Source organism: Pseudorca crassidens, chromosome 15 (assembly GCF_039906515.1).
Source record: "Pseudorca crassidens isolate mPseCra1 chromosome 15, mPseCra1.hap1, whole genome shotgun sequence".
Classification (NCBI taxonomy): Eukaryota; Metazoa; Chordata; class Mammalia; order Artiodactyla; family Delphinidae; genus Pseudorca; species Pseudorca crassidens.
The window spans coordinates 17,074,529-17,100,240 of record NC_090310.1 but is presented as its reverse complement, the minus strand read 5'-3'; the positions used below and the strand labels follow the sequence as shown (position 1 = coordinate 17,100,240).

General features: G+C 48.2%; 1 protein-coding gene across 7 annotated transcripts in view; it reads left to right on the top strand.

The window, feature by feature from the left end:
* The window catches only part of KATNIP (katanin interacting protein), a 200,858-nt gene that overhangs the window by 158,217 nt on the left and 16,929 nt on the right, over nucleotides 1–25,712 (top strand). For 6 of the 7 annotated variants that reach the window (XM_067706309.1, XM_067706311.1, XM_067706307.1 and 3 more), the window contains 4 exons: nucleotides 12,613–13,338; nucleotides 14,152–14,357; nucleotides 16,552–16,630; nucleotides 23,801–23,978. In XM_067706309.1, the coding sequence (XP_067562410.1) occupies nucleotides 12,613–13,338; nucleotides 14,152–14,357; nucleotides 16,552–16,630; nucleotides 23,801–23,978 (1,189 nt within the window). The remainder of the gene's footprint in view (nucleotides 1–12,612; nucleotides 13,339–14,151; nucleotides 14,358–16,551; nucleotides 16,631–23,800; nucleotides 23,979–25,712) is intronic. The other variant, XM_067706308.1, reaches the window with a different exon arrangement.

The following is a 25,712-nucleotide window of genomic DNA, read 5'->3' as shown; positions in this document are numbered from 1 at the left end:
TGGGAATGAACCCCCACTCCCCACAGTGTTGTGAAAAATGAATGAGTTGATAGCTTCAAAATATTGACCAGAGCCTGGCATGTGGAAAGTGCTCCAGAAGTGGTGGCCTTGATTTCAACACTAGCATCTACATCCTTTATTGTCCACAGAGCTCCTGGACCTACCAAGGCAAGGCTCACCTCTAGATCCTCTGAGTTTATCCCCACCCCCTACCACACAGGAGCAGAAGCCCTAGAGTCAAACTGACTGGGCATGTATCCTTGTTCCCCACTGCCAACCCCCACTGTGGGCAAGTTCTGAAATCCCCCTGAGCCTCAGTTTCCTCGTTTATAAGGACACCAGTAATATCCAACTCACGAGGGGCTGGGAGGATCAAATGAGATCCTACGTGTGCAGCGTTGGCACTGTGCCTGGGACATAAGCGCACCCAACAGATGTTAGCTACTGCTCTTTATTATTATTATTGTTGCTGTTATCACCATCATCACCATCATCCCCATTCTGTGACTCTGCCTCTTGGTGTATCTGTATGTGAAGCCAATGTATATATTTTCAGTGAATTACATTAGCATCTGCACTATGACTGTCTACTGGACAGACCCCAAAGGCCTGCATTTAGCCAGAGTTTACACATAGAAATGTGAAGCGTTTGTGACCTCTTTCAGACCCTTGATGTTACTTAGGGCAGAGCAAGTCCCTCAGACTCTTTGAGTGCCTTTCCATGGTGAGTGGCTGGCTCCCTTCTCCCAGGCAGGGCTTCCCCTTCTGGCTGCCCAGCCTTACAGATTCTGCTGCCCACCCCCACCAAGACTTAACCCTGAGACTGGCTATCAGGGAGGAGAGCAGAGTGGGAGAACAGAACCGAGAAGCTCTCTGGGGGCAGGGACTGCGTCTTATTTGTGTTGGGGTCCCCAGGACCCAGGTGCCTGACTCATGGTGGGTCTTCTGCAGTGTGGGAGAAATGATGGAAAGAAGGAACTGCAATGGCTAGATGCATGGCATGTTTGCTGTAAGCCAGGCTGTCATTTGGGCACGTTACTCAAACGGGTTCACTTAATCCTCATACCAGTCCCATTTTACAGATAAAGAAAATGTGAGGTAAGAAAGCAGGGTGAGATGGGAGGTTCGAGATGGTGGCATAGGAAGATCCTGAACTCAGCTCCTCTCATGGACACAACAAAACTACAGCTACATGTAGACTAATTCCCTCTGAAAAGGACCTGAAAACTGGATGAACAGAGTCTCCACAAGAAAGGGTAAAAGGGCAGCATCAAGGCAGGTAAGAGAGGCAGAGAGATGACCTCATCAAGGAAAAAACCACACCCCAGGTGTGACAGTCCACAGATGGGAGGGATTACACAGGTACAGTTACTTTCCCTGGGAATTGAGGGATTTGAGCTTCACGTCAGGCACCCCAGTCCTTAGATCCTGCACAAGAGAGATGAGGCCCCAAAACATCTCGTTTTGAAAACCAATGGGGAATACACTCAAGACTATAGAACTGCAGAGAATGGAAAGCTAGCTTTTAAAGGGCACACTCACACTCACTCCACCTGAAAACCAGCACAAAAACACCAGACTGAAAAGTGCATGGACCATAGGTGAATGGGACCCACCTACTAATCTTGAAGCATCTGCTGGAGAGGCAGGAACGAGTTGGGATGCTCCCTGGGGACTGAGAAACTGAAGGGAGCCATTTTTCCAGTCTCAGGCTACCTTGCTGATTCCAGTGCTGGTGGGTGCCATTTTGGAATTCTCCCTCTAGTCTGTTAGCACCAGTCGGCACACCCCACTTAGAGCCCCACCCACCCCTGCACCTCAGCCAGGCCTCACAGCTGACTATGTGATAACCCCCACTAGAACCCATCAGCCATTGTGGCCAGCATTGCAGTCTTTCCAGGGGCCAGTCTTTCCATCAGCCATTGTGGCCAGCATTGCAGTCTTTCCAGGGGCCAGCCCTGCCCACCAATGCATGGCAGCAGCATCCACGACCCTGCCACAACAAGAGGGTGCGCGCAACCCATAAGCGGACACTGCTTGAGGACCCGGCTCTGGTGGCCAGGCACGACTGCATTTCTGAGCCCCACAGGACATGTCCTACATAAGGCCACTCCTTCAAGACCAAGAGAGGTAGTTGCTTTACTTAATATATAGCAACAAACACAGAAAATTAGGCAAAATGAGGAAACAGAGGAATATATTCCTACCAAAAGAACAAGACAGAAACACAGTAAAAGAACTAAACAAAACAGAGATAATCAATCTACCTGATAAAAAGCTCAAAATAATGGTCAAATGCTGCTCATAGAACTTGGGAGAAGAATGGACAAACATGGCGAGAACAACAAAGAGATAGAAAATATAAGAAAGTATCACACAAATTATAACTGAACTGAGAAATACACTAGAGGGGTTCAGCAGCAGATTGGATGAGGTAGAAAAACAAATCAGCAAGCTGGAAGGCAAAGCAATGGAACTCACCCAGACAGAGCAGCATAATGAAAAAGGAATTTTAGAAAAATAAAGATATTTTAAGGGATCTTTGGAACATCAAGCAGAATAACATTCATATTATAGGCTCCCAGAAGAAGAGAGAAAGGGCAAGAAAAATTATTTGAAGGAATAGTGGCTGAAAATTTCCCTGGGGAAGGAAATAGACATCCAGGAAGCCCAGAGAGTTCTGAATAAGATGAACCCAAAGAGACACCCACCAAGACACACTATAATTAAAATGGTAAAAGTTAAGGATAAAAAGAGAATCCTAAAAGCAGCAAGAGAAAAGCAACTTGTGACATACAAGGAAATCCCTTTAAGGCCATCAGCAGATTTTTTTTCAGCATAAACTTTACAGGCCAGAAGGGAATGGCATGACATATTCCAAATACTGGAAGAAGAAAACTTCCAGTGAGAATTCTCTGCCCAGCGAGTTTATCATTTAGAATTGAAGGAAAGATTAAGAGTTTCCCAGGTAAGCAAAAGCTGAAGGAATTTATCACCACTAAACTGGCCCTACAAGAAATCTTAAAGTGACTCTTTTAAACTGAAAATAAATGACACTAATTAATAATATGAAAACATACAAATGTAAAAATCTTAATGACAAAGGTAAATATATAATAAAAGTAGTGGATCAATTAGTTATAAAGCACAACTTCCCTGGTGGTGCAGTGGTTAAGAATCTGCCTGCCAATGCAGGGGACATGGGTTCAAGCCCTGATCTGGGAAGATTCCACATGCCGTGGAGCAACTAAGTCTGTGCCCCACAACTAATGAGCCTGCATGCTAGAGCCTGCATGCCACAACTACTGAACCTGTGCTCTAGAGCCTGTGAGCCACAACTGCTGAGCCCATGTGCCACAACTACTGAAGCCCGCACGCTCTAGGGCCCATGCTCTGCAACAAAGAGAAACCACCACAATGGGAAGCCCATGCACCGCAACAAAGAGTAGCCCCCTCTCGCCACAACTAGAGAAAGCCTGCATGCAGCAACAAAGAACCAACACAGCCAAAAATAAATAGATAGATAGATAGATAGATAAATTTATTTATTTAAAAAAATCAATTATAAAGCAAGCTTGAAGGTTAAAAGGCAAAAATGTTAAAATTAACTAAAATTACAATAGTTTGTTAAGGGACGCATAAAATAAAAAGATGTAGTACTTGTCATCAAAGTATAAAATGTGTGGAGGGGGAGTAGAAAGACAAAGCTTTGGACTGTGTTCAAATTTAAGTTGCTACCAACTTAAAGCAGACTGCAGCTTACCTAGGATGGCATATGTGATCCTCATGGTAACCACAAGGAAAAAACTCACGGTAAATACACAAAAGAAAATGAGAAAGGAATCTAAATATAGCACTAAAGAAAGCCACCAAAACATAAGGGAAATGAGAAAAGAAAGGAACAGAGGAGAACTACAAAAACAACTAGAAAACAATTCACAAAATGGCAGTAATTACATACTTACCAATAATTACTTTAAATGGGCTAAATTCACCAATCAAAAGACAGAGAGTGGCTTAATGGATTAAAAGAAAAAAACACTCATCTATATCTGCCTACAAGAAGCTCATTTCAGAAGTAAGGACACACGCTGACTGAAAGTGAAGGGATAGAAAAAGATATTCCATGCAAGTGAAATGAAAAGAAAGCTGGAGTAGCTATTCTTATATCAGACAAAATAGACTTTAAAACAAGACTATAATAAAAGACAAAGAAAGGCATTACATAATGATAAAGGAGTCGATGCAACAAGAAGTTATAACATTTATAAATGTATATGCACCCAACATAGGAGCACCAAAATATATAAAGCAAATATTGATGGACTTAAGAGAAATTGAAAGCAATACAGTAATAGTAGGGGACTTTAACACCCTGCTTACCTCAATGGATAAATCATCCAGACAGAAAATTGATAAGGAAACATCAGACTTAAGCAACACATTATAGCAGATTGGATTAACAGATATATACCAAATATTCCATCCAAAAGCAGCAGAACATACATTCTTCTCAAGTGCACATGGAACATTCTCCAGGATAGATCACATGTTAAGTCACAAAACAAGTCTCAATAAATTCAAGAAGTTTTAAATCACATCAAGAATCTTCTCCAACTACAGTGGTATGAAACTAGAAATCAATCACAAGGAAAAAAATGGGGAAAACCACAAAAACATGAAGATTAAACAACATACTACAAAACAACTGGAGGGTGGGCGGCATTGAAGAAATCAAGGGGAAACAAAAAATACCTGGAGACAAATGAAAACAGAAATACAACATACCAAAATCTGTGGGATACAGCAAAAGTGGTTCTGGGAGGGAAGTTCATAGCAATACAGACCTACCTCAAGAAATAAGAAAAATTCCCAATAAACAATCTAACTTAACACCTAAAGGAACTAGAAAAAGAAGAACAAATAAAGCCCAGAATCAGTAGATGAAGGAAATAATAAAGATCAGAGCAGAAATAAATGAAGTAGAGACTAAAATAAAATAGAAAAAAGTCAATGAAACTAAGAGCTGATTCTTTGAAAAGATAAATGTAGTTGACAAACCTTTAGCTAGACTAACCAAGAGAAAAAGAGAGAGGGCTCAAATAAATAAAATCAGAAATAAAAGAGAAGTTACAACTAATACCACACAAATACAAAGGATCGTAAGAGACTACTATGAACAATTATATGCCGGTAAATTGGAAAACCTAGAAGAAATGGATAAATTCCTAGAAACAAACAATCTTCTAAGACTGAATCATGAAGAAATAGAAAATTTAAATAGACCAATTACTAGTAAGGAGATTGAAACAGTAATCAAAAATCTTCCAACAAACAAAAGCCCAGGACCAGACGGCTTCAGTGGTGAATTCTACAAAACACTCAAAGAAGATTTAATACCTAGTCTTTTCAAATGCTTCCAAAAAACCGAAGAGGAGGGAAACCTTCCAAACACATTTTATGAAGCCAGCATTACCCTGATACCAAAACTGGACAAGGACATCACCAAAAAAAAAAAAAAAAGAAATCACAGGCCAATATCACTGATGAACATACATGCAGAAATTCTCAACAAAATATGAGCAGACCTAATCCAACAATACATTAAAAGTCTCATACACCATGAATAACTGGGATTTATTCCAGGGATGCAAAGATGGTTCAATATCCACAAATCAATCAACATGATACAACAAAATGAAGAATACAAATCATATGATTATCTCAATAGATTTAAAAAATGGTTTTGACAAAATTCGACATTTACTTATGATAAAAATTCTCAACATCGTTGGTATAGAGGGAACATACCTCAACATAATAAAGACCATATGTGACAAACTCACAGCTAACATCATACTCAGTGGTGAAAAGCTGAAAGTGTTTCCTCTAAGAGATCAGGAGCAAGACAAGGATGCACACTCTCACCACTTTTATTCAACATTGGAAGTCCTAGCCACAGCAATTAGGCAAGAAAAAGAAATAAAAATCATCCAAATCAGAACAGAAGAAATAAAACTCACTATTTGCAGATGACATGATACTATATATAGAAAACCGTAAAGACTCCATCAAAAAACTGTTATAACTAATAAATGAATTCAGTAAAACTGCAGGATACAAAATCAATATACAGAAATATGTGGCATTTCTATACACTAATAATGAACTGTCAGAAAGAGAAGTAAAGAAAACAATCCCATTTACAATTGCATCAAAAAAAAAACAATACCTAGGAAAAATTTAATCAAGGAGGTTAAAGACTTGTACACTGAAAGCTATAAGACACTGATGAAAGAAATTAAAGAAGACACACACACACACACACACAATGAAAGATATTCCTTGCTCATGGATTGGAAGAATTAATATTGTTAAAATGTCCATACCATACTACTAAAGCAATCTATAGATATAATGCAATCCTTATCAAAATTCCAGTGGTGTATTTCACAGAACTAGAACAAATAATTCTAAAATGTATATAGAGCCACAAAAGATCCCAAATAGCCAAAAGCATCAGCATCTTGAGAAAGAAGAACAAAGCTGGAGGTATCATGCTCCCTGATTTTAAATTATACTACATAGCTATAGTGATCAAAACAGTATGATACTGGCACAAAAAGAGACACACAGATCAATGGAATAGAATTGAGAGTCCAGAAATAAACCCATGCACATATAGACTATTAATCAATGATAAAGGAGCAAAGACATAGAATGGAGAAAGGACAGTCTCTTCAATAAATTGTGTTGGGAAAACTGGACAGCCACATGCAAAAGGATGGAACTAGACCACTATCTTACACCATACACAAAAATTAACTCAAAATGGATTAAAGACTTGAATATAAGACCTGAAACCATAAAATTCCTAGAAGAAAACATAGGCAGTAACCTTATTGACATCAGCCTTAGAAATGTTTTTGTGGATCTGACTCCAAAAGCAAGAGAAACAAAAGCATAAATAAATAAATGGGACTACATCAAACAGAAAAGGTTATGTACAGTAAAGGAAACCATCCTCAAAATGAAAAGGCAACCTACCGAATGGGAGAAGATATTCACAAATCATATATCTTTTAAGGGCTTAATATCCAAAATATATAAAGAACTCATACAACTCAACAACAAAAAACAAACAAACAGATTTAAGTGGGAAGAGGGTCTGAATAGACATTTTTCCAAAGAAGACATACAGATGGCTGACAAGCACAAGAAAAGATGTTCTATATCACTAATTATCAGGGGGATGCAAATCAAAACCACAAGGCAATGTCCCATCACACCTGTTAGAATGGCTACTATCAACAAGACAAGAAATAATAAATGTTGGAGAGGATGTGGAGAAAAGGGAATTCTTGTACACTGTTGGCAAGATTGTAAATTGGTGCAGCCACTATGGAAAACAGTATGGGTATTTATCTGAAGAACATGAAAACACTAATTTGAAAAGATATATGCACCGCATGTTCATTGCAGCATTATTTACAAGAGACAAGATATGGAAAAAACCTAAGTGTCCACTGATGAATGAATAAAGAAGATGTGGTATATGTATATACATATATATATATATAGTATATATGTACATGGAATAATGTATGTACAATGTAATACTTCTCAGCCATAAAAAAGAATGAAATCCTGCCATTTGCAACAAACATGCGTGGACCTTGAGGGTATTATGCTAAGTAAAATAAGCCAGACAGAGAAAGACAAATACCGATGACTTCACTAATATGTGGAATCTAATAAACAAAACAAACAAAATAAAACAAAGACAAATTTATAGATATGGAGAGCAGATTAGTGGCTCCCAGAGGAGAAGGCAGTTGGGGTGTGGGTGAAATGGATGAAGGAGGTCAACTGTATGGTGATGGATGGGAGCTAGATTTATGGTGGTGATCACTTTGTAGTGTATACAGATGTTGAACCACAATGCTGTACACCTGAAAGTTATATGATTAAAAAAGAGAAAAGAAAAGAAAATGTGAGGTTTAAGTAACTTTCCTTGTATCACACAGCCAATAAGTGTTAGAGCAGGATTTGAACCCAGGCAGTCCTGCTCCAGCATCCGTGCTTCGAACTACTATCCTACAGTGCCCTGTTTCCCCAGCTGTCATCAGCCACCTGCCGCAGAAGAGCTAGGCAATTCCAAACCTTCCTGGTAAACAGACCCAAAGAACCTCTGGGAGTTATGAGGTGATGGGCATTTTTCTAACTTGACCATGTTCAGAAGACTTTGTCTCACTTTAATTTCCTTCCAGGCATTTCACTGCTTGGCTCAACACACATTAAGAACTGAGCCCCTGAGATTTCATGCTTGTTAAGCTGGTCGTGCTAAAAAGGAAAGTTGCTTAGAAATTTTAAATTACCCATTACATAGAGCCAAATCCCATAGCTATTCCCGTCAGGAAAGGTGGGGGCCAAGCCCTCCAACAGTGCTTGTAGAATGAATGACTGCCCAGGATCCTCCCTGGGACTGGAATCTTGCTGTCGCCGTAATAGAGAGCCTGGAAATCCTTTTGTTAAACAAACTATCTCATTGTAATGACATCTGCATTTTGGAAGTGTCTTTATCAGGGGTCAGTTAGCTACAGGTGAATGAAATCTCATTGGCCCAGTTTGAGCAGTAAAATGGGGTGTTATTTGAGAAGCTCCTGGACCCCCAAAGGCAGGAGGCATACATGGGATTTGAAGGAGGAAGCAGAAAGCGAGTAGGCACCGAGGAAGCTTCTCCCTGACTCTCCAGGGCTGCTGGGCCCTGCCTCTGCTTCTTTGCAGGTCCACTCTTCCTCACCCCTCCTCTGTGCACATGACAGGAAATGGCTTCGCAGTCCAAAAGTGACAATTTCCCAGCTCTAGCTCCAGAATGCAATTCCAGAGTCTCAGGGCAGAAGCTGATTGGCTGGCATGGGTCAGGTGTCCACTCCTAGTCCAATCAGCTATGGCTAATGGGCTGTTCACCTCCAATAAACGTGGTTCTGTTGCATCTCACTACATGCTTTTTCACTTCCCATTTTAATAGCAATTAATGGTTACCTTACAGTGGTGCCAGTGATTTTTATAAACTGAAGTTCAGAATTTTGCAGTTCATATTAATCTCCACCAAAGAGTAGTTTTGAACCTTTAATCCCATCATCTCATACTGGTCCCTCCCAGACCATGAGGACTGCAGATTAAAGCAGTAGCTTTCTGTTATCAGTTCAGATTTGTTGGCAGGAATGTTGACAGACGGGACAAAGCACCAATCCCAGCAGTTGCCCAACTCCCAAAGTCTAATGAGTCATGTGTGACAGAGGGAAACGTGGGCCCCAGCCTGCTGTTTCATCTGAGAGGTCCAAGGCAAAGTCTATACCTCTCTGCTTTTAAAACCCAGGGCGTACGTACATCTTGGGGAGAATAGGTCAGAAAGCAGATGCAGGATGAAAGCCAAGGCCTGCCTTTCTTGCACACCCCGGCAGAGAAAGGCAGGCTGAGTCCCTGACATGTGACGTTTGGTGCCTTCTCCTCCGTTGCCCTTGCAGACCAACCCAGCCCATTCATTTCAGCCAGTGGAAATCAAATCACAGTAAACTGAGGTCATGACAATCCATATGGGAAGTTCCTTCTGCCAGATGTTAAGCCTCATGCCTGAAAGAAAGGATGGAAGGCACTTCTGGGGTCTTGTTAATGACAGCTGAGAAGGAGGGGAGAGGACAGGAGGTGCAGGAGAACTGACAGGTGGAGGGGGAGTCCCTCGGCGTCCAGCCCTGAGCACAGGGGGTACGTGATGGTGGTGCCAACCACCCGTCCCTTTACTGGCACACGTTTATTGAGCACTTCCAGGCACCAGGTTCTGTGCCAGGCCCTGGGATGCAGCAGGGAACAGGGCAGAAAAGGCCTCTCCAAGAAGGAGGGTGTCAAGAAGAGCCAGCGAAATGGGGCTCTGGGAGAAGAGCGTTCTGGCAGAGGGCGCAGTAAGGGCAACGACTCTGAGGCAAGGAGAGACTCGTGTCCATGGAATGAAAGGCTGGCATGGCTGGAGTGGGATGCTCGTGGAGAGAAGGGTGTGAGGCTAGGCTGGAGAAGTCAGCCGGGAGTTGGGGATCCACACTCAGGGCCCTAGAGGCACGGTGAGGAGTTAGATTTTCTTTATTCTCAATGTAGTAGAGATAATGCCAATTAGAGGGGTTGATGACAAACTCCATTTTAGGTACCCGGAGTCTGAAGTGACAGAGTGGACATGTCTGGACCGTCCAAGGGGTCTTTGGAATTGGAAGATGGTACCCCAGGAAGAGAGGCCAGAAGTTGGCTGATGTCAGTGAGCAGGGCCTGCATGGGAGCCAGGAGCTGGATGAGGGCAGTGTTGGGAGAGGATGGCATGGAGCTGAGGGGTTTGGGCACCACCAGACTTAGAGTGCAAGGAGGAGTGGAAGGCGCCATGACACAGAGAGAGGAGCCGTTGGCCGGGGAAGTGGAGAACCAGGAAGGGATGATGTCTCCTAAGCTAGTGGAGGGGGGGACTGCTGAGTGGAGGAGCTTTGCCTGGGATGTCAAGCAGGGAAGGAGAACTGAGAAAAGGTGGTGTACTTGGAGTCATTGTGTACTTGGAGAAAGTCACTTCAGTGGAGGGTTGTGGGAATTATAGAACTCTTATGGATGCCGGGAACAGAAAACCACAAAGGGATGGACTTCAGGTGCGGCTGGATCCAGGGGCTCCAATGATTGTCATCAGGACTCACCATCTCTCAGCTCACGTTCCCCAGGTTAGCTTCATTCTCAGCCAGGCTCCCCACACACAGTGTAGCAAATGGCATCCAACAACCCCACCCCTCCGTCCTCCCAGCTCAGCAGTGCCAATGTAAAGAGAGCCCCCCTCTCTCCCCGTAGTTCCTTTCATGAGCCCAGCTTGGAAGGATACTGTCAGTGTTTTGCCTAATCTGCATGGACTGAAGGTGGGGAAAATCAGAATTTTGTTCCTAGGAGGAGAAGTGGAGTCTGGGTGGGCAAAACAACAACTCTGCACACAGGAGCCAAGTTTCAGGGGGTTGAGAGGGTGACGGTGGTGAGAGAGGGCAGTGGTGATGAGGATGCAGTGTGTTCGGTGAAAGGAGGGAGAAAATAGGACGGTGGTGGGAGGGAGCCCCAAGATCAGGTCAGTTTCCTTTTTCTTTCAGGTAGGAGAGATTTATGAATGTCTGCAGACAGAGAGAGGGGAAGATGCCAGTGGGGCAGGAGTGATTGAAGATTCTGGAGAGAGGAGATAATTGATGGGGCCAGGCCCCCGAGGAGAGAGGCAGAAAATGGAGTGCAGGGTGCAGCACGATATGAAAGGAGGAAAAACAGAATGTCAGTGTCATCAGTTGCTGTTTTTTCAGAATGACACCCTTACATGGCAGTTGGCCATGGCGTGGCCGTGAGGACCGGCCGCTGCTTAGATGCACACGCCGGGGCTTTAATATTCTACAAGCAGGAGAGCAGGGCCGTCAGAGCCACGCCTCCGAGGGCCACGCCCGCGTTCTTCGCAAGCCCCAGACGCAGCTTCGGCTCTTGGAGCCAGTTTAAGCACAAGTAGAAGTAAATTCCTTACCTTGTAATATACCAGGGTTGTTTGGTTTTTTAATAGAATTTGTCCCTGATTATAAAAATTACACGTAGGGACCTTAGAAGATAAGGTGTTAAAGAAGAAAGTACAAGTCTTTCCTACTCACCACGCAGAAAGGATGATATTAACACGTCGGGACGTGCTGCCCACACTAGGAGAGGCCGCATCTAAAATGGCCTATCTAAAATGGCCGCATCTAAAATGGCCTCTTTTTTTTTTTTATTTTTTGCGGTACGCGGGCTTCTCACTGTTACTGCCTCTCCCGTTGTGGAGCACAGGCTCCGGACACGCAGGCTCAGCGGCCATGGCTCACGGGCCCAGCCGCTCCGCAGCATGTGGGATCTTCCCGGACCGGGGCACGAACCAGTGTCCCCCGCATTGGCAGGCGGACTCTCAACCACTGCACCACTAGGGGAGCCCCCTGGCTCTTTTTTTTTCCCATGTAACATTCTTTCACAAGTCTTCCGCCCGCTATTAGGCAGTCTTTGAAACACCCCGTTAGAGTCACGTGGCTGTGACAGCCTTCAGAGCAGACCCTGGGGTTGCTGACTCAGACTCCGCAGGCAGCAGCATCGCCCTGGGTCATGTGAGTTTCTGAAAAGGTTCTCACACAAGCAGAGAGTGTTCCCCTGATTTGCATGGTAGTCGCATTCTTAGAAAATTCAAAGTACACCGAGAAACACTGTGCTCTTTGTAAAACAACTAGGTTCCAGACTCGGGTGAACATAAACAATTTTTTTACCGACCTGAATGGTGCCTGAGACAGGAGAGCGTACTCTGTGCCTGGAACCATCCCCGGCAGTGAGGGACAGTCGCATCCCTGGTCCCACCCTTCAAGTGCCAGCAGGGCCAATAGGCACTGAGACAGCCAAGAGCATCGAACCACCCACTGGTTTCTAGAATCTCCCCCTGAGGGTGACCCCCACCCAGCTGAGAGCCACTGGGTGAAACGATCTCTAAGGGTCCCCACTTCCACACACGCCACTAATGGGGCTTCGCCTCTCCTGTGTCCTTCCTTCCAGAAGATGCCTGGTCCACCCGGACGCCACTGCGGCCCCAGTGGCACAGCAAGCAGGAACACACCTTACGTGAATCGTGGAACTCCCTCACCGTCTTTGACCACTCCCACCGGGGACGCATCTCCAACGTGGAGTTCCAAGGCGACATCCTGGATGAGTTCCTGCAGCAGCAGAAGAGCAGCCGGCACAGCGACCAGCCGCAGCCCTGGAAGGAGGAGAAGCCGGAGCCCATGAAAGGACAGGAGCACGGCTCCCTAGAGGTAGATGACGGGGGTGACTTTAAAATCCCCGTCCTGCCTTATGGACAGCACTTGGTCGTCGATATCAAGTCCACGTGGGGGGACAGGCACTACGTTGGCCTTAACGGGATAGAAATATTCAGTTCCAAGGGAGAGCCGGTTCAAATAGTGAACATTCAAGCCGACCCCCCGGACATCAATATCTTACCGGCCTATGGGAAAGACCCCCGTGTGGTCACCAACCTTATCGACGGGGTGAATAGGACCCAGGACGACATGCATGTCTGGCTGGCCCCCTTCACGCCGGGCAAGTCCCACTCCATCTCCATTGATTTCGTGCAGCCTTGCCAAGTCGCCCTGATCAGGATCTGGAATTACAATAAATCGCGGATACACTCCTTCCGGGGTGTGAAGGACATCACGATGCTGTTAGATACACAGTGCATCTTTAAGGGAGAAATCGCCAAGGCCTCGGGCACCCTGACGGGAGGTACGGTGTGTCTGTAAGAATGCTCTCGAAGCCCCTACCTGCTACTCGCTGAGGCTCTGAGGAAAAACTAAACTTAGTGGCTAGCCAGTGACAGACAGGTCTCTCTCCTTTCCAAGAGCTGGCCCCCTCCTCGCCTTTTGCTGCTGGGTGTGAAAGAGCTGACCTCATTGAAACGCCTCCCCTGGGTACCAGCCTTCCTTAGCCTCCTAGGGCCTGAGCCTGACGAGTGCAAGTGAGTTATGGAGGGAGTGCTCTCAGGAGACCCTGTAGGGCAGGGAGGGGTGTAGGATATGGAAGCGGGGTGGGGGGGGGAGAAGCTAGGCAAGGATATCGTTTCAGGGGAAGCCCAGCCTCAGCCTGATCCCGAGGGGAGCTCTGGAGTGTAAATCGCAGGGTCTGTCCTGCCTTAAGGCAAAGCAGCAGGGCTTCGGAACCCTCAGACTCCCCTGGTTGGGACGTAACTCCCACACCCTTCCAGGAAGGCCCCCTATAAGGATGGCAGAGGGTCTGGATGGGGCAGCAGCAGCCACAGCTACCGTGCCTCACCCGCGCCTGAGAAACATCCCTTATTTCATGATAGACCACAGTGACTCTCATCAGATTAGGTGCCTTCGTTAAATCTATGTGGTTCTTATGGTCCGTGAATTCCATCTGCAAATGCGTAAAGAAGAATAAGGCTCAGTTACACAAATCAAGACCTGTTAGTGGTTTGGGACTTTCTAGCCCAAAGATTGATGGGTTTACGTTCCTGGTCTGCACATCACTGGGACGTGGGGTGAGCTGACTCTTCTGTCTTCCTGGTACCCCTTTCAGCTCCAGAGCACTTTGGAGACACGATCTTATTCACAACGGATGATGACATTCTTGAGGCTATCTTCTGTTCTGATGAGACGTTTGACTTGGACGTGGAGAGCCTGTGCAGCCTGCGGTGCGAGGAGGCGCTGAGGAGGCCCAGCACGGCCGACGGCCTGGGGGAGGAGAGGCCCTACACCCAGGCTGGCTCCTGGGCTGATGACCGGGTAGGACTGGAGGCCCAGCACGGCCGGCAGCCGGGGGGAGGAGAGGCCCTACACCCAGGCTGGCTCCTGGGCTGATGACCGGGTAGGACTGGAGGCGGGTGGGCGCCCCAGAGAGACTTCTCCTCCTGACTCAGAGTATACCAGGAGGAATGAAGATGGATCTCCTTTAAGCTGCTGGTACTCCCGTTTTGACATTTCCCATTTTTCTGCTTCATTTTTGTTCTGTAGGTCATATTTCATTCTCTAATTATTTTTTATTTTTTTTTAAACCAAAGTGAAGGAAGTATTCAAATTTTAATCAAAGCTAGGGGAAGTCAGTTCTGTGTCATTTCTGGAATTTAGAGGTTGGCAGTCTCGGGAAGTTTTGCCTTGGGTTGCATTTTGATCACTCACTGTTGTTTTTGATGGAAGGGCTAGAAATGCTTTTAATAGGCGAACTTGAGAATTAAAACAATGATGATCCTGGCAGTCACTTCTTGGGCACATACCAGTGATCCAGGTGTGGAGCACCTTGTTGTCGTGCTTAACCCTCGTGACAGCCCTTGGAGTGGAGATGATTAATATCCCCGTTTAGGAAACCAAGGCTGACAGGCTAAGGGCCTTGCCCAAGGGCACATCTTGGGAGCATAACAAGGCTAGAACTTGAATGCAGGACTCCAAAGTCCGTGCTTTTAATGGACAAATTATCAAAAATGAAAGATGACCTTCAGGGCAAGGGTCAGCCCAAGTCAAAGACGAGTAATCAAGGTGAAGAGACACCAGGGTCTCCGGGGATGTTCTTGAGGCCATGGGAGAAAGAGGAGACGGTTAAAGAGGGTGGGGGGAAGAGTGGAAAGAACCAGGAACCAGGGACAAAAGGTTCGGACACAAGAAGGTCATGACCAAGGTGGTACAGTGACATGCCCCGCCCACTCAGACAGGCTAGCTCGTTGTTGACGGTTGTCCTGGTCTTTTCAAAGAAAGCCAGAAATCTGGATTGTTACGTAAAAATCTCCCCATTAAGAAATGTTGGCAACTAATCCATGATGTTTTCAACCCTTCTGTGGGCCACAAAACATGTCCTGGTCTGGCTTTGCTGCGCAGGCCTCCAGCTGGGAGATGGCCTTGAGGCTTTTCATTCCCCCAACATTTTCCAAATGGCAAAGTCCCTGCTCAGGAGCTCTGGTAGGATCTAGTCCTGGGAGGGGCAGGGAGGGATCACTCTCTCTGCCTTAGAGATAGGACCTCGAGCTCAGGGAGGCCCCGTCAGTGTCACACCCCTAGCAGGTGTCTGGGCTGGAGCCGCCCCACGCCCGCCTAGGTGTCCCGGGTCGGGTGCATCCACCAGGGGGCGTGGCAGGAGGCTCAGGGAGGGCAGGGCGCCAGGGAAGGCAGGAGGAGGCACGTGGGTTCCAGGGCAGCAGCTTTCCGGAAGGCCACTCAGTGTCAGGGGTTAACTTCTGGCAGACAACCTTCCTCTCCCTCCTCCCCATAGCCGGGCAGGGGCGTGGAGGGGCTGTCCCTAGGGGCTGGACTGAGGGGTCATCAGGGTGTCACTGGGTACCGAAACATCATCCCCACTAAAAACTCTAAGATCCAGACAAGTGACTTCACCTCTCTTTGCATCTCAGCTTTCCTGTCTGTGACGCAGTACAGGCACTTCTACCCTGACTTACAGTGCAGAGATCTACTGAAAAGAGTTTACATAGAGGCCCAAGAAGCAGGGTGTGGCAGCCCACCATGTCTGTAGACCAAGAGTTCTTTATCTGCCTGCCCATGGGAATCACAGAGGAGGTTTTAAAAATGCAGATGCACAGGCCCCAGGGTTGAGAACCACTCTCTACGTTTGAATTCTTTCTTCTCCTTCCCTCCATCCCTCCCTCCCGATCTCTCTCCCTCCCCCCTTCCTCTAGTTCACTAGGTAAACTAGATAGGGCCCTTCCCTGTTCCAGAAAATCTAATCATCTGAGCTGGTTAGTGTCAAACTCCTCCCCTACCAGTAAGAACTTCCGGCAAGGACTCAGATGCACTCAGGGTTTCTGGGCCCGCCGTATTACCAGTCATGGAGCTCCCACCAGGGCAGAAAACACCAGAAAAGACACCGGGACTTACCTGGGGCACAGAGTGGGCATCTAGCTGGGAAGATGTCCAGTGAGTGTGTGGGTATCACTAAAATCACCCCCTTTCCCTCTGCTTCTCTCCAACCTGTGTGCAGACTCCTGAACCAGAGCTGCCACCCAGCCCCCCTGTCCCTGAAGTCACCACGCCAGAGCCGGGCATCTACCAGGGCATCTGTGAGTACCTTCTCTGGGGGCAGTGTCAGGGGAAGGAGGACCTTCACGGGTCGGGGGTGGGGAGGGAGTCATGGCCACTTGGGACGGGGTTTCCTGGGACAGTTGGGCAGGTTGTACCTTGACACAGAGACACCAGGCCCCGGGATAAGTCAGGGCTGAAACCAGCCTGCGTTGGTGACACTGGCCCAGGCAGGGCTGCATCCCTTCAGAAGAGGGGTCCTCCTGGCAGTGTGCCCTCCCAGAGGGGCACTTCTGCATTTCACACGCAGACGTCTTACGTGTTAGCTGCAGCCCTGACCCGGGAGGCGGCAGTCGGAGCCCAGAAGTTATAGAGCAAGAAGACATAAGAGCCAGAGAGACTTGGGCATCTGTCAGTCAGGGGCTTGAGTTGCCCCTTCACACTGGACCACAGACCAGATGCTGGAGCAGAGAAAGTCTGCATCCTCCTGGCTCTGGGGGGGGTGGGGCAGCAGGAGTACCGGCGCAGGTGCCAGGTCTTCTGAGAAGTCAGAAATCTGGATTTTTACATGAAATCTCCAGATTTTTCAGCGTTGGTGACTAATTTTACAGTATTTTAAAACACCCTATGAGCCAAAAAAACACGTGTGTTCAGCCATCCGGCTGCTGGTTGGTGGCCTCTGAGCAGATCCCGTCTGGGTTTCGCTGTGTCTGTTCTTCTGTCTCCTCTGCCTGTGTGCCATTCCAGCCAGTTCCTCTCTTACTCCGCATACTTCCCACCAGCACCTCCGCCTGCATCCCAGGGAATCCTCAGGCCCAGCGTTGCACTGTGATCGCTCCCACCGGTTCCCTGTTCACAAGGCTCTGGGGGTTTGCTCGCTGCGGCCTCCCCTCCTGCTCTTTCTCTTTTTTAAAATTTTTTAATTTTTAAATTTTTGGCTGCATTGGGTCTTCTTTGCTGCGCACGGGCTTTCCTCTAGTTGTGACGAGCAGGAGCTACTCTTCGTTGCGGTGCACGGGCTTCTCACTGCGGTGGCTTCTCTTGTTGTGGAGCACGGGCTCTAGGCACGCGGGCTCAGTAGTTGTGGCACGCGAGCTCAGTAGTTGTGGCTCGTGGGCTCTAGAGCGCAGGCTCAGTAGTTGTGGCTCGTGGGCTCTAGAGCACAGGCTCAGTAGTTGTGGTGCACGGGCTCAGTAGTTGTGGCTCGGGGGCTCTAGAGCGCAGGCTCAGTAGTTATGGCGCATGACGGGCTTAGCTGCTCCGCAGCATGTGGGGTCTTCCCAGACCAGGGCGTGAACCCATGTCCCCTGCATTGGCAGGCGGATTCTTAACCACTGCGCCACCAGGGAAGTCCCCCTCCTGCTCTTTCTTGCCCCCTCGTGCCTGTCATCTGCCTCCAGTTATCTTCTGAAAAGAAGGGACGTGCCATTGTCACGCCCCCTCCCCACCTCCCCACCGTTGTCTCCAGAATGAAGCTGAAGCCGGAATGTGTCAGAGTTTAGCCTCCTCCCCGCCCCACCACCCCCTGCAGGCTTCTGTTCCCTGCTCTCCATCCCTGCCCATTGAAAGGATGTGACCTCTCAATTGGGTTCCCAAGAAGCAGCCTCTGAGATGGAGTTTACTGGGGCATGCTTTTGGGGGAGGGCAGGAAGCAGGGCTGGGCAGAGGGAGAACTGGGCCGCGGGGCAGTCGCAGCAAGGCCTCTGCCAGCTCCACAGGGAGCTGCAGAGTCCCCTGGAAGTTGCCCCTGAGTTGAGTAAGGGGGCTGGGCCTTTACACACCTGTGTTAGCATGCCACTGGATATGGGCTGGCGAGGTGCAAAGCCAGAGTTAGTCACAAGTGGGGGGACTCAGCTGTGGGCTGTCAGCTGTCAGCACTCCCAGCCACTGGAGGGATGAGCCCTTCAGCCCTGGGGATGGGAGGTGGGATCTGGGTGGTGCCCCACACTGTCCTCCACTCCGCCTTCCTAAGGCCTTGCTGTAATCCCACCCCATCCCCAGAAGCCTTCCCCACGGTGCCCACTGAGAATTCAGTTCTCCCTCCCTCACTCCAGAAGGATAAGTTACCTCTTAGAAAAGACGAAGTCTTCCTTTGAATCCTCACAGCCCCTTACTTTCCAGAACTCTCTCTCAATTACTTTGGGACTTTGGGACAACCGAGTAATTTAAAAGCCAACCTCATGTAGTCAAGAGCTTGGTTTGCGGCTTGGTTGTGTGTCCCATTCAGGCACTGTGCTGGGGCTTTCCCTCCCTTAGCTCACTCACAGCTCTTATTCTCCCCATTTTTCAGATTAGATTAGGAAACTGAGGCTCCGAGAAATTGAGAAAGCCACCCAAAGTCACACAGCTAGTGCAAGGCCGAGAACGGGACCAAGCATATCTGAATTCAAAGCCCAGGTCCTCACCAGTCAACACACTCCCTGAGAGGCTGCCTCACCTCAGAGGTCTTTGGGAAGAGTCAGCATCCCCACAGAGCTGCAAGGTCCTGGAAGACAGCAGTCATTTCTTGTTTAGTCTGGACTCCCCTAGGTTGGTCAGGATCCTGAGCGGCGGGGTCCGGGGGGAACAATGGAACTTGAATTCCAATTGAGTTACGCAAAAAAGAGCATTTCTTAGCTTATGCAACTAAAAAGATCAGGCGTTGCTAGTTTCCCCGTACTGCCGGATCCAGGTGTGCAAATGACGTCCTCAGGCCTTGGCATCTCCCTGCATCTCTCTGCCCTATTTCTCACTCTCTTGTCCGTCTCCCATTCAGACTCTGTCCACATGGGAGCCCCTAGAAGCTGTACCCGGTAATCCCAGGTAAAAGAACTTCTGCTTCCCAATTAAGTCCAGCAGTTGTCCCAGAACTGTCTCCTCACCTGGCTTGGGTCACGTGCCCATCCTTAACTAATAATCACCTTGGCTCACCTTGGCAGGGAGCGGGGTGTGATAGAAAACACGGATTGGCCCGGCCTGGGTCAGAAGCCCATCTTTGGAGCCAAGGGTGAGGAGTCAGCTTCCCATACAGTGCTTCAGAGGAGGTTAGAGTGCCATAACCAGAGGAAGGGAGGAAGGAGGGAAGGAAGGAAGGAGGGAGGGAGGGAAGGACGGAGGGAAGGAAGGAAGGAAGGAGGGAGGGAGGGAGGGAGGGAGGGAGGGAAGGAAGGAAGGAAGGAAGGACGGAGGGAAGGAAGGAAGGAAGGAGGGAGGGTGAGAGGGAGGGGAGGAAGGAAGGAAGGAGGGAAGGAAGGGAGGGAGGGGAGGAAGGAAGGAAGGAGGGAAGGAAGGAAGGAAGGAAGGAAGGAAGGAGGGAGGGAGGGAGGGAAGGAAGGAAGGAGGGAGGGAGGAGCCACTGTCCTCTTCATCTGATGATTTCCCCAAAGATGCTGTATGTAAGTGTCTGTCCCGCTGAGCCGGCTTCTGACCTTTCTTGGAAATGTTATTTCAGTGCCTTTGGGAGTTTTGCCCTGGAATAGCGCTCCCAGACCTTTTTGCTGCAAGGAAAGTGTAATTTCTCTGCGTCTCTACTCAGCAGGAAGGCAGAAGAACCTCCTGATCAAGGACCTTCTGCCCGTTTTGTGGCCTGTGATTTCCGAATCTCTCTTCTCTGAACCTTTGGCTTTTTCCTCATTGTATCCCAAATCCTAACCCTACTTTCCCAGCCTGTGCAAATGAAGAGAGCTTTGATAAAGTGACCCAGGGGGGATGCGTTGGGGTTGGTAAATACGGCCAATCCTATCAATGTTTTGAACGGGGATATATGACTTGCTAATTTGCAGATGACACTAATTTTGGAAGTTTTGCAAATATCAGTGGTGATGAATAGGAAAGGAGCTGAGAGAGTTGAAATATGGGAGAGAAATAACAAAATTAACTTCCATTTATATAAATACTAATTGATACACCAGAGGAAAATGAATATGGAACACGGATATTAGCTCAAAAAGGAGAGCAGTCACTTTGAGAGCAGCCCTAGATTAGACGGCGTCACAGTGCATCTCGCCAGGCAAACAAAGGGTGGCAGGCTCGGGAGAGTCTGGGGTGCTGCCTCTTGTTTCGAGGGGGAGGTGGCATTTCTCCCTCACAGGGATCCCCCTGATCTAAATCCACTCCCTCCTTCACCTCCAGGCCTTCTCCATCTCAGGAATGGTACCCACAGCTACTCTGTCCCTTGGGTCAGAAACATTTTCTCTGTTCGTTAATTCCATACAGGCCATTGAGAGCCCTGTCAACGCCGTCTCCAAAACAGATCCTGAATCTGTCCACTTTGCCCCCGTTTTCACCACTACCGCCTTTGTCCCGGCCACAGGTATCACAACAGCCTCCTCCCTGGCCTCCCCATGGAGTCCAACCCCAGTGCGCTTTCCAAGACACGGGTCCGATCATGTCACTTCTCGGCTTCCACATCTAAGCCTCCCTAGCTGCCCACTGCAGAGAAGAAAATCCAGGCTTCATGACGTGATCTAGCCTCCACTTAACCTCCTGATCTCATTTTCCTCCATCTTCTACCTCAGTCACTTGGTTCCAACCACAGATCAAATATGTTCCCATCCCAGGGCCTTTGCCCTTCCTGCCCTCTCAGCCTAGAATGTTCTTCCAGAAATGCTAGAGAATGGCGGCCTCCTTCTTATCGCCCAGGTCTCAGCTCAAACGTCACCTCCTCAGAAAGGCCCTCCGTGACCATCCCTATTCCTGCTTAGTTAGTCCCTGTCTTATCTCTTTCATTTTTTTCATGGTATTCATCACCCTGTGGAACTATCAGATTATCTTTTTGATGTGTGTTCATTGTCTGTCTTCACTGCAGTGGAAGCTCCTAGAGAGATTTTGCTATGTGTTTACCCCTGAATCTCCAGGGCCAAGAACAGGGCTTGGTACCATAGTAGCAACATGTTTACCATTGACTGTGATTTTGGTGAAACTCAAATGATTGTATTTTGATTCATTTACCTACACGTATCTACTAAACACATACTCTTCAATCAATCATTTAGTTTTTTAAAAAAAGCCTTAATTGACCATCTGTTTTCAGGCACTATTCTAGGCTCTGGAGATAACAACAGTGAACACAGCTAACAGAGCCCCTGCCCTCAGGGAGCTTCCATCTTAGTGGGAAAGACTGATGAAAACAAATAAGCAAATCAATGTAGAACATCTTGTCAGGTGACAAAAAATAAAGCAGAGGAAGGGTTTTGAGAGTGATGGGAGAGGGTGCTATTTGAGTTCAGGTGGCTGGCAGGGCCTCTCTGAGGAGATGACAATTAAACATAGACTCATCATGAGAAGGAATGCATCAGTTAGCTTCTGCTGTGAAACAAACCAACCCCCAATTTAGCAGCTTAATATAACCACCATTAATTGTGATTTATCGTAATTCAGTGGCTTGGCTGGGCACTCCTTTGCCTCTGAGCCAGGCTGGCCTCTGCTGGCCCTGCTCACGTGTCTAGTCAGCTGGCAGATGGGCTGGCAGCTGAATGACCTAAGATGTCTTCACCCACATGGCCTGCAATTGGGAGGCTAGCCTGGCTCCTTCACATGGCAAGACTCCAGGTGTGGAAAGAGAGGCCAGACCCCTGTATACATGTGCTTTACAGCCTCTGCAAGCTTCGCTTTTGCTTCTGTCCCATTGGCCAAAGCAAATCACATGGCCCAGATTCAGGAAGTGAAGAAATAGACTCCACTTCTGGATGGCAGAAGGAGCGAAATCACATTGCAAAGAGGCAAGGACTCGGTGGGAGGAATCTGTGGCCATCTTGCAGGCTTCTGGTGCTGTGAGAAGCTATGATGTGCCCAGGACCACGCTGGTCACACATCTGTTTCATGTGCCCCCAAGATGCTCAGAGTTACCTTGGCACCACAGAGGGCAGAGGGATCTGAGACCAAGTTACAAAATGTATGATGGAAATGACAGGGGCGTAGGAGAGGAAGCCACACTCCAGGGAGGTCACGTGGCTTGGCCTCCCTTCCAGCCACAAGAGCATCTGCAACCTGCCTGAGCTGAAATGGGTGGAGCTACGTGAATCCAGGCTTCCTCCTTCCAGTGCTACAGTGCTGGCATTCTGTGACAGTTGCAACAAGTGTGGCCCTTTAGAACACAGCCACCCAAAAGAGTGCTAAAGTAGGCCCCCAGTTCTCCAAGGGTAGAAGAGTTCATGGGGCTTGGTCCCGGTCCTGCTGTAACGGGAGAACATTCAGGAAGGAGGAACTCCAGCCGGATATTGGATAGAGAGTCATCGGCTTTGCACTTTCTGGGCAAATGAATGACTCCTGGGCAGTTCTGCCCAGAAGTTCACTCCTAAATGCTCCCTGATGGAGAAGGGGCGGAACAAGGGCAAAAGCATGGGAGTGTCACATGGGTCACTTCCTTTACCTTGACTCCTCATGATAGTGGCCAATTTGCATAAAATGTCCATTTCTGACGCTGAGGCTCACTGCTGCAGCCTCCTCTATTTAGTTACTTGTTGAATCATTCCATCTGTACTGAGCTCCTACTGTGGGGCAGGTACTTTGCCAAGCTCTGGGGGCACAATGAGCTAGCAAAACAGATGGGATTTCCGCCCTCAGGGCAGATGGGTGTTTACCAAACGATCACAAGATCACACTGGTGACCAGAGCGCGTAAGGGGAGGCCCAGAGTGACATGGCAGGCTGTGAGCGGAGGCTTGGTGTGGCCAAAGAAGTTGGGAGGGCTTCCCTGAGGAAGTAGCTGGGATCTGAAGAATGAGCACAAGTTAGCTTAGGCCCTGTGAGTTCAGGAGGGAGTGAACAGCATGTGCAAAGGCCCTGTGGTGGGAGAGGGGAACGTGAATATGCGGGACTGAAAGACAGTCTGAGTGGAGCAAGGGATTTTGGGTGCAAGGTGAGGTTAGAGAAGTAGGCAGAAGCCAGATGACGAAGCCTGCTGGCCAAGCAGCATGGGAAGCCATGCTAAGGTGTTAAGCATGGGGTGGGCAGCGTGATTGATAAGTGGAGAAAAGACCCAGGGCTGTGTGCAAGTTTAAACCACACCGGCGCACTCATCCTGCAGACATTTCCTACGCGTCAACAGTGACCCAGGTCCGAGGGCCACCGCGAGGAAAGGTGCAGGGCCCGCTCTGAAGGCCCTTTCATTGAAGTTTGGGCTTTCCAGTTGGTAGGATGCAGAGGCTGAAGATCACTCCTCTTCCTCTCTCCATCTTGGGTACCTCCTCTGGAACCTGTGATGTTCACGGGACACTTTTTTTCCTGCTGCAGGCCTCCAGCTGAATTTCACCGCCTCCTGGGGAGACCTGCATTACCTGGGGCTCACAGGCCTGGAAGTGGTGGGCAAGGACGGCCAGGCACTGCCCATCAACCTGCACCAGATCTCTGCCTCCCCCAGAGACTTAAAAGACCTCCCTGAGTGCACCAACGACTCCCGGACCCTGGACAAGTGAGTGTCTGTAAGAAGCAAAAGCAAGGCTCATGACAGCAGGGGTTCAGGGACCTGATCTCTATCGTAGGTTTCAGACGCAACCATCAAGCGGCATCTCCTATTCCACCTTCTCCCAGCCACCCCGAGGTCTGGGGTCTGCCCATTTTGTACTCAAGGGAAACTGAGGCCCAGGAAAGGGCCACACAGCTGGAAGAGGTAGGCAGGATTGGAAGCCAGGCTCTCCTGCGTCCAGACCCAGGTGTGCTTTGTGTTTTCTTCACGGTGCTCAGCGTGGGCCTCGCACATGGTGGCTGCTTGGTAAGCCTTTAGCTCGGTGTTTAGGCATGAGGGACCTCACCTCTCGGGCGCTGAAAGCTTTCCCCTCCCTGAGGTCAGAGGTGATGGCTGAGGAAGTCTCCACAGGTGGCTACAGCTGCACTTTCCTCTGCATTTGTCCGATTCATAAGCCCAGGTTGGGTTAAGTCAGTAAGAGAACACAAGCCTGCATATAGCCCTGACCCACGGGGCCCCAGAACCTGCAGTCTGGCACTCGGCCCCCCTGAGTCAGCACAGCTGTCAGGCTTGGGCCCTGCCTGGAGGTGCAAACAAGAAGAGTCTAGGGGAGCCAGAGGGATGAGAGTTCAAATCCTGTCTCTGCCCCTTACCAGCTAGTTGCTTAACCTCTCCAATAATAATAGTCATGATAATAATAATAATAACGGAAATTATAACTGCCATTTTTTGAGCATTTATTGAATGCTAGACACTGGACCATGCTAAGCAGGTTGCAATTTGCAGATGTTCATTCATTTAAACCTCAAACAGCCCAAAGAGGCCCCCACTCTACAGATGAAGAAACTGAGGTACAGAGAGGTTAAAATTGTCACCCACACTAGTTGAGTGGCAGAGTCATGATTTGAACACGGGTCCATGGGAGACCAACACCCATACATTTAACCACTAAGTTATGCCTCAGTTTCCTTACCAGTAGAATGGAGACAATAATTCCCATGGCTGGAGGGCGGGAGGGGGATTGCCACATCACAGCTGAGCCCCGTCCCTGGCCCAGAGCGTGTGTGGGGTCCACAGCGGACTCCTACCTGCTTTCCTCTAAGGTGCCCCTTAGCCGCGGCCCTCACAGCCTGCTGTCATTACCTGCTCATGGGCCATCTTGGCGAGTCACACCCCTGCACACTGTGGTCCCCGCTGCCGATTGTAAAGGTGATCAGCTCATGGCTGGCCCTGCTTGTGCATATCCACACCCACCCTCCACGCAGATTGTGTTGCAGCAAATCCCAGGTCTGATAGTATTTCATCTCTACATATTTCAGTATGTAGCTCTAAACAATAAGGACTTAAACATAATCCGAGTACCATTATTCCAGCTAAATAATTAACAGTCATTTCTTAAATTACTAGCTATCCAGCATGTTTCTATTTCCCTGACCATCTTTTTCCCCCTTTTATAACAGTTTGTTCCTTGAATTGACATCCAGGTAAGGTCCATACATTGTGATTGGTTGTTATGCCTCGTTTTAAAAAAAATTTTGGGGAATTCCCTGGCAGTCCAGTGGTTAGGACTCCACAATTCCACTGCAGAGGGCCCGGGTTTGATAACTGGTCGGGGAACTGGGATCCCACAAACCGAGTGGTGCGGCCAAAAAATAATTTTTTTTTAAATTTTTAAAATTTTATTTATTTATTAAAAAAATTTTTTTATTGACATATAGTTGATTTACAATGTTGTTTTAG